The 12,613-nt window shown below is 49.5% G+C and overlaps 1 protein-coding gene across 1 annotated transcript in view; it reads right to left on the bottom strand.

Moving 5' to 3' along the window:
- DNAI1 (dynein axonemal intermediate chain 1) overlaps nucleotides 1-12,613 on the bottom strand; it is a 119,981-nt gene that overhangs the window by 92,224 nt on the left and 15,144 nt on the right. Inside the window, exons 2-5 of the mRNA XM_077346571.1 lie at nucleotides 10,197-10,247; nucleotides 5,956-6,054; nucleotides 5,340-5,420; nucleotides 1,382-1,514 (exon numbers count right to left, since the gene is read on the bottom strand). Of these exons, the coding sequence (XP_077202686.1) occupies nucleotides 1,382-1,514; nucleotides 5,340-5,420; nucleotides 5,956-6,054; nucleotides 10,197-10,247 (364 nt within the window). The remainder of the gene's footprint in view (nucleotides 1-1,381; nucleotides 1,515-5,339; nucleotides 5,421-5,955; nucleotides 6,055-10,196; nucleotides 10,248-12,613) is intronic.

The following is a 12,613-nucleotide window of genomic DNA, read 5'->3' as shown; positions in this document are numbered from 1 at the left end:
CAAAATGCATATGCCGCTTATTCCATCAGGTGGCTTACATAATAATTCAGGTCAATTAAAACCACATCATCAAATTGACAAGAATGATTTGTATTGATTTGTATCCTGTGGCTAGCAACCTATCCAATACAATGGCCTATGAAGAAAGGCCGAGGGACTTGGGAATGTTCGGTCTGGGGAAGAGGAGGCTGAGGGGGGACAGGACGGCTCGCTTAAAGTATCTGAAAGGCTGTCCCTTGGAGGAGGGCAGGGAGCTGTTCTTGTTAGCAGCAGCAGAGAGCTCGCAATAATGGATTTAAATTACAGGCAGGAAGCTCCTGGCTGGATATCAGGAAATTATTCAGCAGTGGACAAACACTTGCTTGGCGTGCTTTAGGCTGGTCTTGCACTGAGCAGGGGGTGGTACTAGATGGCCCCTCCCAACCCTATGATTCTATATAAGCCCAAGAGGTAAAATCTCTCCAATCGTTTGTACAAAGTTTGCACTAAAGCAGCACTGGATAAGCAGCAGCAAGGAGTTCTGCAAAAGCGGTGCCAACAGAGAGATGACCTTGACCTACAAGTCCTATGATAGCAGGGGCCCTTATCTGTCCCTATCCTGCCCTTCTCTACAAAGAAACAGTGGGCAAGCTCATGTGTCCATAACACGGGAGCTACATCGGAAATCACAAACTGAAGACTGAGTGGAATAAGATCTATAGAAGACCCAGGTTGGATCTTCTGGGAAGAGTTTCTTGCTTCTCCCTACAGCTAGCCAGAACAGAGTAAATTATACAAAAGAGTAAAAATTGTAGAGGAGTTGGTGCCATTTGTATACTAGGCAGGCTGCAGGAAGCAGCTTTCTTTGGTGCAAAACCTGGGATTACCAGAGTGTCACACAAGCAGGGCTGTCTCTGCAATGGCTAATCACCAATTCCCCGCACTTTCACTTTGAGGAATTCATTGCAGGTGGCACCATGGCAAATCACTCCTCTTCTGGCAGCAAAAAAGAGAGAACCAGAACAGCTGATGATGATGGGGGTGACACGGCCCCTGTCCAGTCAGCACGGATCAGGAGCCACGAGGAGCCCCAGTAGAAGCAGCGATTGGCATCCTCAGCCAGGGACAAGCACATGCGGTACGTGCAGAAGGCCCCCCACTCTGTGAGCCAACAGAGAAAGAACATCGATAAGAAGGATCTCCCAAGTCTCCCTTGTCCCCTGAGGATTTATGGCAGGGGTAGTCAAACTGTGGCCCTCCAGATGTCCATGGGCTACAATTCCCATGAGCCCCTGCCAGCGTTCGCTGGCAGGGGCTCATGGGAATTGTAGCCCATAGACATCTGGAGGGCTGCAGTTTGACTACCCCTGGGGATTATGGTCTGGCACCTTGCTAAACCTACCAGATATGGACAAGGTACTCCGCCTCAGGCTCTGCCTCCGCCCTTCATCGGAATCCTTGAAGACCAGGTTCCCGGACAGAGTGAAGTGGACGGCCAGCTGCTCTACCACACTCATTTGCTTGTAGGCTCTTTTCTGCGGGCACAGAAAGCGGCAGCTGACCCAGACCCTTCCCCCCCCCCCCCCGGCCCTTCGTTTAAGAGGAAGACGCAACTCCAGCGCACGCCGCCTGATTTCATTCATTTCTCTCATTCGTTATTGACACCGCTTCTCCCACGGACTCAAGGCCGATCAGACAGCACAAGTCGGAGCCATCAACAAAATGAGATGTCCTAATTGCATTAGGATATCAGAGGACATCTATGTTTTTGCCCTACCAGGCAACCCGTACATGTTGTGGTCTTGCCTGTAGAAGAGCAAGATTCGCATTCAGGAACACCTCAGAGACAAAAGAACAAGGAGGGGAGGAATGTTGCATAGAACACAAAACCTGACCCGAAAGGTTGGATGAAGGTGCAATTGAGACAGCAGGTTGCAAAACTGAATACAGAATCATAGAATCATGGAGTTGGAAGGGGCCACACAGGCCATCTAGTCCAACCCCCTGCTCAACGCAGGATCAGCCCTAAGCATCCTAAAGCATCCACAGGATCACAGAATCACAGAACCATAGAGTTGGAAGGGGCCATACAGGCCATCTAGTCCAACCCCCTGCTCAACGCAGGATCAGCCCAAAGCATCCTAAAGCATCCACAGGATCATAGAATCATAGAGTTGGAAGGGGCCACACAGGCCATCTAGTCCAACCCCTGCTCAACGCAGGATCAGCCCAAAGCATCCTAAAGCATCCACAGGATCATAGAATCATAGAGTTGGAAGGGGCCATACAGGCCATCTAGTCCAACCCCCTGCTCAACGCAGGATCAGCCCTAAGCACCCTAAAGCATCCTAGAAAAATATAGACGCACTGGGAAACCAATATGGCAATAAAATATCCAAATTGGACTATATAGAGTCTTCTCTTTTCAGTAATTCTTTTATTCTTATTACTGGCGTCTGAAGCACCACAAGCTAAGTTTAGCTATTGTGAGCATGACCTTATACTCTATCAAGATATTCCTTAATAAGTTGAAGTTGGTCCTTAAATATAAAAAAAACGTCCCTTGAAAAAGCTGTAAGGCAAAACGCGTCGGAACTTGTGTGAAATAATAAGAACAAAATAATTACTGAAGAGAGAAGACTCTGTATAGTCCAATTTGGATATTTGATTGCCATACTGGTTTCCCAGTGCATCTGTATTTTTCTATATTTGTTTCTTCACTGGGATCCACCCCTGTCAGTTCATTATTTTTGCTTCTGCATAAACATTTCCTGTGCGCAGCTTTAAAAAAAGATTCTTTAAGGTTAAAAACACCCCTAAAGTCCGTGGGCAATTATTGAAAAACTACCTTAGGCCCTAGGCATGTGCTGCTCACTTCCTCAGGTGTCTCAGGTACGAGAGCCCCTCTTCCCCAGCCATCCACTGAGTGAGTCTTTCTGGTGCTGCTGGACTCTGGCTCTTTTCTCCTGCTGCAGACAGCCTCACCCGGCGACCCATCTTGGTCTTTCTGAAGAACTGAGCAGGGACTCAGGAGAGTTCCTCTCCTGCTGCAAATTGTGCCAGTCTTGAAGGTGCTGCTGGATGCTTGCTCTTTTCCCCTGCTGCAGACAGACTACAGGGAGCCGGCTTGGTGTGGTGGTTAAGAGCGGTGGCTTCTAATCTGGAGAGGCAGCTTTGATTCCCCACTGCACAGGCTGCAGTCCCTAATAGCTTCTCTAAGTTACTCTGTGAACCATCCGGCACAGAGCAACACTGTGGCCTGCACAGAAAATCTCTCTTGGATCACTTGGTTTTGCATCGTTTGTGGAAAGCTCAGAGACTGGGAGCCTGGCTGACCTCCTCAGGCAGCTCATTCTGGACGGCACAGAGGCAAAGCTCCCTTCGTCAGATGCAAAGAGCTGTAACTCGGAAAATCTTATACCTCGAAAATCTTGTTGGTACGAAGGTGCTCCTGGCCTCCACTCTTGCTCTCCTACGGCCGATTAACACAGCTACATCCTTGGATTTACTCTGAATCAGTCTAGGGCAGGGGTGGCCAGACTGTGGCTCTCCAGATGACCATGAACTACAACTCCCACGAGCCCCTGCCAGCTGGTCTAGCGAGTCTTTCACAAACCAAGGGTTCAATGCAGTGAGATGGTCTCCTCGACCTCTTTCATCATCCTGGAGTCACAATCCTCCTGAGATTTCCACTCCTGCTAATGAGTAATGGCCACAATTTAGCTGCAAATTGGCATCGATTGCTCAGAACACTTCCCACCCACCCCCCCCTCGCTTGAAAGGACTCGTGTATCTTTCCTGCAATCTGGCGCTGGGCTGCAAAGCTTGGGAGCCCTGAACATCCCAGCCCCGACATCAATCGTCAGCTGCCTCCTCTGACCGGCGCTGAGTGGAAGCGCTTCTCCTCCAGCATTAGGCGCCCTGCCTGGGCTCATTTCCCAAACGTCTCCAGTGACTGCTGGGTCTGTTTTCCAAGTGATCTATTATGTTAATATCCTTATCGATTAGTTTAATCCTCCGAGGAAACGCCGGGGAGGCAAAGCAAGAGAAATAAGCCCGGATTACGAACAAAGAGCAAACTCCGCGAGGGCCGGGTCCCAACCAAAGTCCGCAGAAACAGGGCCGAGCTGGGCATTTACTCGTTTGTGATGGTCATCATCCACATTTCTCGCTGAGACTCCAGGCAAACGGCAGACTCAACGACTCAACTGAAGTTTTCCTACAATGGTCACATGATGAGAAGACAGGAGTCTCCAGAAAAGACAATCGTGCTCGGAATAGCAGAAGGCGGCAGGGAAAGAGGAAGGCCCAGCAAAAGAGGAAGAGATTTCTGCAGGGCACCCATCCACGGCCCTCGCTTTGCAAGACAATTGTCCACAATTAAAAACCCCGGTAAAACCCATTAAAATTAAAAAGGGACATAAAAATGATGATACATAGATCAACAAACATGGCGGTATAAATCCACTACCCCCCCCCAACATCATCCAATAGGGAAGTGGCAAGAGGGGAGCCATAACCCCCACCACAGGTAACCCTGGTGTACCGCTGCTCAGAACTGGGGGGCCCCAATCAGATCTTCTACTCAGACCCCGGCCTCAACCATAGACCTGGCTGAAGAGCTCCGTTTTGCAGGCCCTGCGGAACACAGAAAGCTCCCGCAGAAGGCCCATGTCCAAGCAGTTGCTGAGCTTGCCTGTGGTCTGGAGAGCACCTCCAGAAGGCCTTAGTCAGATCAGCAAAGCTCTCCCGGCAAAGCACAGGACTGCTGATCTGAGCTTGGTATGAGGTGTTCATGGGGGATGCCCAAGATTTCTTTAGCATGGGAAGAAATACAGAGATTCTCCTCTGTAAACTTCAGCGCTAAATATTCTCCTGATGGAGACTCTTCCATTAAGCCTGTGGGTGTTTGTTTTTAGAAGCTGTCTAAACCTCCGGAAGAAGTTCCTGACAGTCAGAGCGGTTTCTCAGTGGAACAGGCTTCCTCGGGAGGCGGTGGGTTCTCCATCTTTGGAGATTTATAAACAGAGGCAGGAGAACCATCTGACGGGAAGGCGGATTCTGTGAAGGCTCAAGGGGGTGGCAGGTGACAGTGGATGAGCGAGAGGGTTGTGAGTGTCCTGCATAGTGCAGGGGGTTGGACTAGATGACCCAGGAGGTGTCTTCCAACTCTAGTATTCTATGATTCTATGATCTATGATTATAAAAGTATTTTTTGTAATCAAAATCATCCATAGACACTAAGCCGCAAACCCTCAACGCTGACAATAAAAATTTCACATTCTCAACATGAGTTCTAGACGGAAATGTGTGCCCAAGCGTTAAGGACCCCACGTTCCCCAGAGAACGGAAATACTGACCTTAAAACTGTACCTGACAATGTTCTGCGGGGCGTGAGGGTTGTTCGCGGTGAGGATGCGAGTGATCTCCTCTTTCAGCTCCTGTGGAAGAGCAGTTTGGTTTTGATTCTGGTGGCCGTTCTTTTTCTAGGCCAACTTTAAGGCCGCCTCTAGTGAAAAGTTAGCCCAGCCAAGCTTTGCAACGGGCAGAAGAAAAAAACACAGAGACGGCTTTTTAACATATGCCATCATGTCTCTGCTTTCCCCCCTAGAGCAGGGGTAGTCAAACTGCAGTCAAACTGTGGCCCTCCAGATGCCCATGGACTACAATTCCCGCAAGGGCTCCTGGGAATTGTAGTCCATGGACATCTGGAGGACCGCCGTTTGACTACCCCTGCCCTAGAGACTGAGAGATTGCTAGAGCATTTTCTCCATGTGCTCCACTTCCCAAATGCTCCCACCCTACCAAGAGCCCTCACCACTATAATGCACAGAGTCTGTCCTCCAAAGCACCCAGTTCCTTCAGGGGAACCGATCTCTGTTGTCAGGATATCCTGCATAGTTCCAAGGAGGTCTCAGGGCCCCACTCAGAGGTGAGCCCAGCGCTGGAGAACAGCTTCTGGGCAATTCTACTCACAGCCTCAGTCAGGTCCAGCTGGTCCGGGGGCTTGATCAGCGTTTTGGCCTGAGCCCATTCGTCTGCCCCCTCTCCCAGTTCAATGCCGCCTTCATCATCCTAGAAGGAGGAGAGTTCGTCAGACAAAGAGCACATGGACTCGGTGCTGCCATTTGGCAAGAACAGCAGGGGCAACCAGACCCAGAAGACTGTGTGTTACGCTCATGAATCCAGGGGCAATTCAGGCCCCAGCAGGAGGAGGAGATTTGCAATTCAACATGCCACAGAATACATCGTACTGAAGGTTAGAACAAGAGCTAAACACTTGAAAAGGAACACTGCAGTCTGCTGACTTTGGAACCCCATGTGCAGTTCTGCTTGGCGTATCTCAGATCGGATACCTTTGTGCTGGGAAAGAGGCAGGAAATGACAAGCAAAAAGGTCTGGAGCCTCTTTCCCACAAGGAAATATCAGAGAGGAGGGCATTTTGGAGGTCAGGGAGAAAGGGAGGTTAGGGAGTTTCCAGACTCCACTTCTGGACTACCATGATGCTGAATGGCTCAGCCCCTCAGGGATGCAAGTGAACCCCACCCCCCATTCCAGATTTCTTCCTGATGCCACAACTGTGCCAGGCTATGGGCAAGCTAGCCACACCGAAGTACGCATGCTCCAATCAGCAGTGCGCCCTGGTAAGCCATCCGGCGGGGGCAGAGTTTGTCCCAGAAGCCTCCCAGTGTGCCTGAGAGACCGTCTCCCTGCCTATACCCCCAAAAGAGCCTTACATTCCGCCACCTCCAACTGGCTGCGGATCCCTGGCCCCAGAGAAGCAAGTTGGGCCTCAACCAGGGCCAGAGCCTTCCCGGTCCTGGCCCCCACCTGGTGGAACGAGCTCCCCAAAGAGATCAGGGCCGTGTCTGAACTCTCACAGTTCCACAGGCCCTGCAAAAGGCCTCCCCCCACCAGGCATTCGCTTGAGGCCGACCAACCCCAAAACACCCACTGCTTCTCCCAGGCACCCCCCTCCCATAACCAAAGAATCCAACCCACCCAAAGCTATGTCAATGTTCCTGTTTAAATATCGTTCTGGTTGACATGTTATGTTATGATTGTTATAGCTGTTGCAATATTCTACGTAGTTACCCCATGATGTTATAGGTAAACCGCCCAGAGCCATATGGAAGGGTGGTATAAAAACCTAAATAAAAATAAATAAATCCAGATGCTGGCAGCTACCTCTTCATTTGCTGGGGGTTCAGCCGTCCCAACTGTCAGCCCCAGGCTTTCTCAACCAGGGTTTCTTGATGGCCATGGAAGGAAACTTTCTCAACCCTCCCCCCCCCCCCCCGCCGTCCCAAAATGGCCCCTGTTGGGCCTGGAGGAATCAACAAGGGAAGGGGCCTGGGAGGGCAGCTGGGCATCCCAAACACAACCTGCATGATTGCAACACTTATAGGGGCTTTCAAAATCAGAAGAAAGTTTCAGGGGTTTCTCAACGATAAAAAAAAAAGTCGAGAAAGACCCACAGAGAATCCCTAACTGCCTTCCACCGCTAACATAAAGATGACAACTTCAAGTGCATTTTAATGTATGTTCATGAGTGATGTGTGGCAGAAGTTTGCCCCACTGACAGGAGTTCAGGGGCCTGGGGCAGATTCTCTCCGTTCCTCAGAAAGGCCCATTATGAGCTGAATTTCAAGCAAATCAATCCCTCTGTTCAATCCAGTTTTCTGTCCGGCTTCACTCAGATCTGTGCCACATACGGATGCAACTGATGTGGAATCCAGGGTCTAATTGGATCTTCCTATGCATGGCGGCTCTCAGGAAGGATGAATGGAATATTGATCAAAGGAGCGCATCCTCCAGGGCTCAGCAGACAAAGCAGCAAGGGGGTCTCTGGGGAGTTTCCCCTCCAAGCACCAAGGAAAGGACTCCAGAGAGGGGGAGGGACTGTGGCTCTGCTTCATGGGGGGAGGGCCAGATGTTGCATCCTGTTGTGCGTCCTTTTATCTTAGGCATAACTGAATGCAATTAAGTCTCTTAATACAAGTAATCCTAAACTATAGCAAGCAGTTTTTTTTAAAATGAGATCAGCTTCTACTTCAAGAGCACTCTACTTTAAGAGGCATGAGATTCAGACAGCTCTATAGCACGGAGGAGGTCACCTGAGGAGCAAAATGAAGACCTGAGAAGTCACAACTTTAGATGAAGTGGAGGAACAGCAGACCTGGTGTTGACCTGTCAGTGAAGTCCGTGATAAAGGAACAGTCAGGATTCCCAGGTAGTTGAGATCCAAAGTAGCTTTTATTAAACAGACACTATGAAGAACAGATGTGCGCCAAGACCCATTGAGCAAAGGTCTTGGCAGATACAAATGCACAATAGACATTAGGTGATCCTTATAGAGGTGACCCGATAGGGGAGGGGTGGGTTAAGGTTTACGCAGGAGAGCAAGAGATACCAAGAGGTGCAAAGTTTCCCAGCTGAGCCAGATGGCTCGGCTTTGATCCTAACAGTTACATTTCTGTTTCACCTCGGCTGGCTCAACAAGGTCGTTGGGATCAGAGATAGCAGGACCCCGCTGGGAACTTAAGTGGAATGCAGAGGAGGCTAGGAGTCCGGGAAGGATTTACAGCTTTACAAGCCCGGGAGGACCACAAGAAACACCAGGGAGGGGGGCATGAATTGGGGTTCATGACAGTCGGCTCCCTCCAAGACCCCTCTCACGATCACCCCTCAGCGGCGAGTGGTTACAGGCCCGGTTTGTCCGGGAAGCGGTCCTTCTCTGCTAGACTTCTCTTGACTGTGAAATTATTTCCTGATATCTAGTTGATATCCCTCTCCACGTAGTTTAAACCCATGACTACGGGTCCTATCTGCTGCCAACTTTTCAAATACTTAAAGGCAGCCATCCTGTCCCCTCTCAACTTCTAGGCTGAAATTGTATTAGTCTTGAAGATGCTCCTGGACTCTGTCTCTTTTCTCCCTCCATAGACTGGCTAACCTGGCCACCTACCTTGAACTATCTCCACTGCCTACACTAAGTGGAGGTCGTTTAACATCATGTCCATCTTAAAGAGTCAGAGCAGAAGCAGAGTCATGGATGAAACAGCAAGTCCATCCTGCTCCTTCTGATACGGAGTTCTAAGTTATGAAAATCTGTAACAGCTTGCGCTGTTCAATAAAAGAGCAAGGGTTAGGTGGGCGGAGAGTGGGCAGGGAATGTCCAGACTTCAGACCAATCTTTTCCTTCCTTCCTTCCTTCCTTCCTTCCTTCCTTCCTTCCTTCCTTCCTTCCTTCCTTCCTTCCTTCCTTCCTTCCTTCCTTCCTTCCTTCCTTCCTTCCTATCCTCTTTCTCTCTCTCAGTATCATTCTTCCCTTCATCACTCTCTTCCTTTCTACCTCTCTCTCTCTTTGCTATTCCCCCCCCCCCATTCTAGCACCCATTGTATCAGCGACAATTGGTTTTAATTCTAGCGGTTAAGAAAGTTCATCTTATATTCTATGGCATCCTGTAGCCTGACAGCTATCCATAGAGAATGTGACACACAGTGCGCCAGGGTGTATGCGTACTGAACCAGCATAGCACACCGCTTGTTGGCCACTGCAATAACAAACCACAAAGAAAGAAACCATTTTGATTCGTCATAAACAGGCCACATCCCACCCAAAAGTCGTACAAAGAGAGATGCTGCAAAAAAAGAAAATATGCTGAGCCGTAAATTCTATTGGTCTAAAAACAGAAACGGCTGGAAATCAATAGGACAATTGATGCTCAGTCCCAGATCACTGACAGCGAGGGTTTTTGAGACAAAGGCTCTCCCAAACCATTTGTTGAGCTGATGGCAGATAAAGCCATTTATAATTCTGGCATAAGAAGTCTCTCCTATGGATTTGGCTGTTGTCAAAATGAAGCCATTTTAGAGCCGTTTAGAGGAGGGAGAGTCATGAACAGGACTAGCACTGCCCATTCTGGGTTGGGAACTGGTCTCCAGGCTACACCGAACAAAACAAGCCTTGGATTGCAGCCCAAACTATGAAAATGTTGGTCACTAGAGCTATGCGCCCTTAGGAATTAACTGGAAGCCATTCCACTGACATCAGCAGTGTCTACTTGCCAGCAAACTAGTTGATGAGGTGACCGCACTTGAACCATGTTATCTTGCCCAAAACTGCATTTTCCAGCACTCTTATCAGGGCGGGGGTTCATCGATCACGGGCCCTGGCTTGCAAGCAACACGCACTGAGAATCTGGAGATCTTACCCGTCTTCTTATAGTTGATTTGGAACCCCTTGGGAACTGGCTAACTATACTCTGAAAGAAAGAGAGAAAATATGAAATCAGACATTGGGAATTGATACTTTTGCCCATTTTAGAACGGCAGGACTAAGCACGGCTGTTCAAAGGGCCATTTCAGGCAAAGATCCCTGTCCATCCTGAGAACGGTTCCATCTTACTGCTACTACGGCCCTCCCAAGGAGTGGTACATGGGAGCTGACAGGCCCAGAATGAAGTCCGCTCCATAGGCAGGGTTGCCAACCTGGACTGGGAAATCTCTGCAGATCTCGGGGTGGAGCCTGAGGAGGGGGAGGTCTGCAGAGGGGGCATCTCAGTGGGGCAAACTGTCAGGCAGTCCAACCCCCAAAGCCCCCATTTTCAAAAGGGAAACTCTTGGGACCACTGAGCCCAGAGACCAGTTACAATTCCAAGATATAGAAGTGAGGAGGAGGAAGAGTTGGTTTTCCTATGCTGATTTTCTCTACCCGAGGGAGGCTCAAAGCGGCTTACAGTCGCCTTCCCATTCCTCTCCCCACAACAGACACCCTGTGGGGTGGGTGAGGCTGAGAGAGCCCTGATATCACTGCCCGGTCAGAACAGCTTTATCAGTGCCGTGGCGAGCCCAAGGTCACCCAGCTGGCTGCATGTGGGGGAGCGCAGAATCGAACCTGGCATGCCAGATTAGATGTCCGCACTTCTAACCACTACACCAAACTGGCTCTAGGTAACTCAGAAGACTGCAAGAGAGTTGTCCCATCTTCTGCAGCAAAAAGGCTCCAGTAAATTAGTCCATGGATGAAGAAATCAACAACGACTGAGCATGTTCTGGCACATAACGGGATCACAGGATGAAATTATTCACAGCTTATAAGGTTTTGTACAAGGAGGCGAGTCTCCCCCACCACTCCCAAAGAGTCCCTTTGTGACCATTCTGCTGGAAAGGAAGAAAGAGGGCCCCCTGCTTTAACCTGATTTCAGAGCTCAGGAGATTTCCACCGTGCAATTGCATTTTACCCAGGTCAGTCGACACACTGCTAATGTGAGGAAACGACGCAAGCTTGGCTGGGAGGGCTCCATGTCTGTAAAAACGCTTATCTGGCGGTGAAGCATTGATGAAGCAATTGGGAGGCCATTTGTTTCAGGGTGGTCACTCAGATCTCAATTAGCCTGACATAAAGAACAATTGGTCAACAAGATTCAAATGGGTCGCCCTGTTGGTCTAAAGTAGCACAACAAAATCAGAGCCCAGGAGCACCTTTAAGACCAACAAAGATTTATTCAAGGCGTGAGCTTTCGAGTGCTTGCACTCGAAAGCTCATGCCTTGAATAAATCTTTGTTGGTCTCAAAGGTGCTCCTGGACTCTGATTTAATTGGTAAACAAAACAGGCTTCTGCCCCCCAAACTATACAGGTCTGGGGAGACCCTAAAGCCAAGTGATACATCAAGCTTTGGGTTGAATTTCTAGCCCATTCTTGCCTGGCACCCCACTTGAGCATTTGTTCTGCTGTCGGAATTATTGGCTGTCTTTCTGCTTCTCCCAAAGGTTTACTGCAAAAGGTGGGGGGGGGGCACTGCAGCATCCTGGCAGAGCATCTGCTTCCAAGGGAAGCTGCAGGTTCAATCCTCAGCATCCCCATTTGAAAAGGACCAGGCCGGTGATATGAATGTTCTCTGCCTGAGACTCTGACTCACCGCCAGTCTGAGTAGACAATACCGACCTTTGAGGGACCAAGGATCTAATTCATTATGAGGCACCTTCCTGTACTTGTTGGAGAAGGACTGTGGCCCAGTGGGAGAAAATCTGCCTCGTATGAAGAAGGTCCCAGGTGCAATCTCCACTTTAACTGATTCGGTCAAGGAAGCCACGAGCCAAACTATTAAGGAGATCATTCATTCAGAGGGTCACCATTGGAAAGTAGCAACCAGACAGCACTTAGCACACACACCTGGTACAGGTCTCTAGAGAAGACCTGAAGCAGGTGTGACCAAACTGTAGTTCTCCCAGTGTCCATGGACTACAATTCCCATGAATCCCCGGACACAGTTTGGCCACCCATGACTAAAGATTCCTCATAGAAACTAGTCAAGGCACCTCTATTTCAAATCACTGTCCTAATCCCCACAAACACCAGACAAAGAGTCACAAGCCTGTTTCTTTATTGCACCACTCCAGACTGTAGGTGTGCCTCACCTGACAGAGTTTCCCTAACTCACAATCAGACTGTAACCCCATCAGGTTTGCTGTTGCAGAAATCTGCAGCTGCCCGTTGACCAGAAGCTGACTCATAGCTGACTGGGGGTGCAGTGAAATGATGCCTTCCGTTTCGGCTTTGTACAAGTTTGGTTCAGGGTTTGGGTCTGTATTTTCTAGCAGGCCGCAAAAGAGGATCTTTTTCCTTTC

Source organism: Paroedura picta, chromosome 7 (genome assembly GCF_049243985.1).
Source record: "Paroedura picta isolate Pp20150507F chromosome 7, Ppicta_v3.0, whole genome shotgun sequence".
In the NCBI taxonomy this organism is placed as follows: domain Eukaryota; kingdom Metazoa; phylum Chordata; class Lepidosauria; order Squamata; family Gekkonidae; genus Paroedura; species Paroedura picta.
This window is presented reverse-complemented; position numbering and strand designations above follow the sequence as displayed.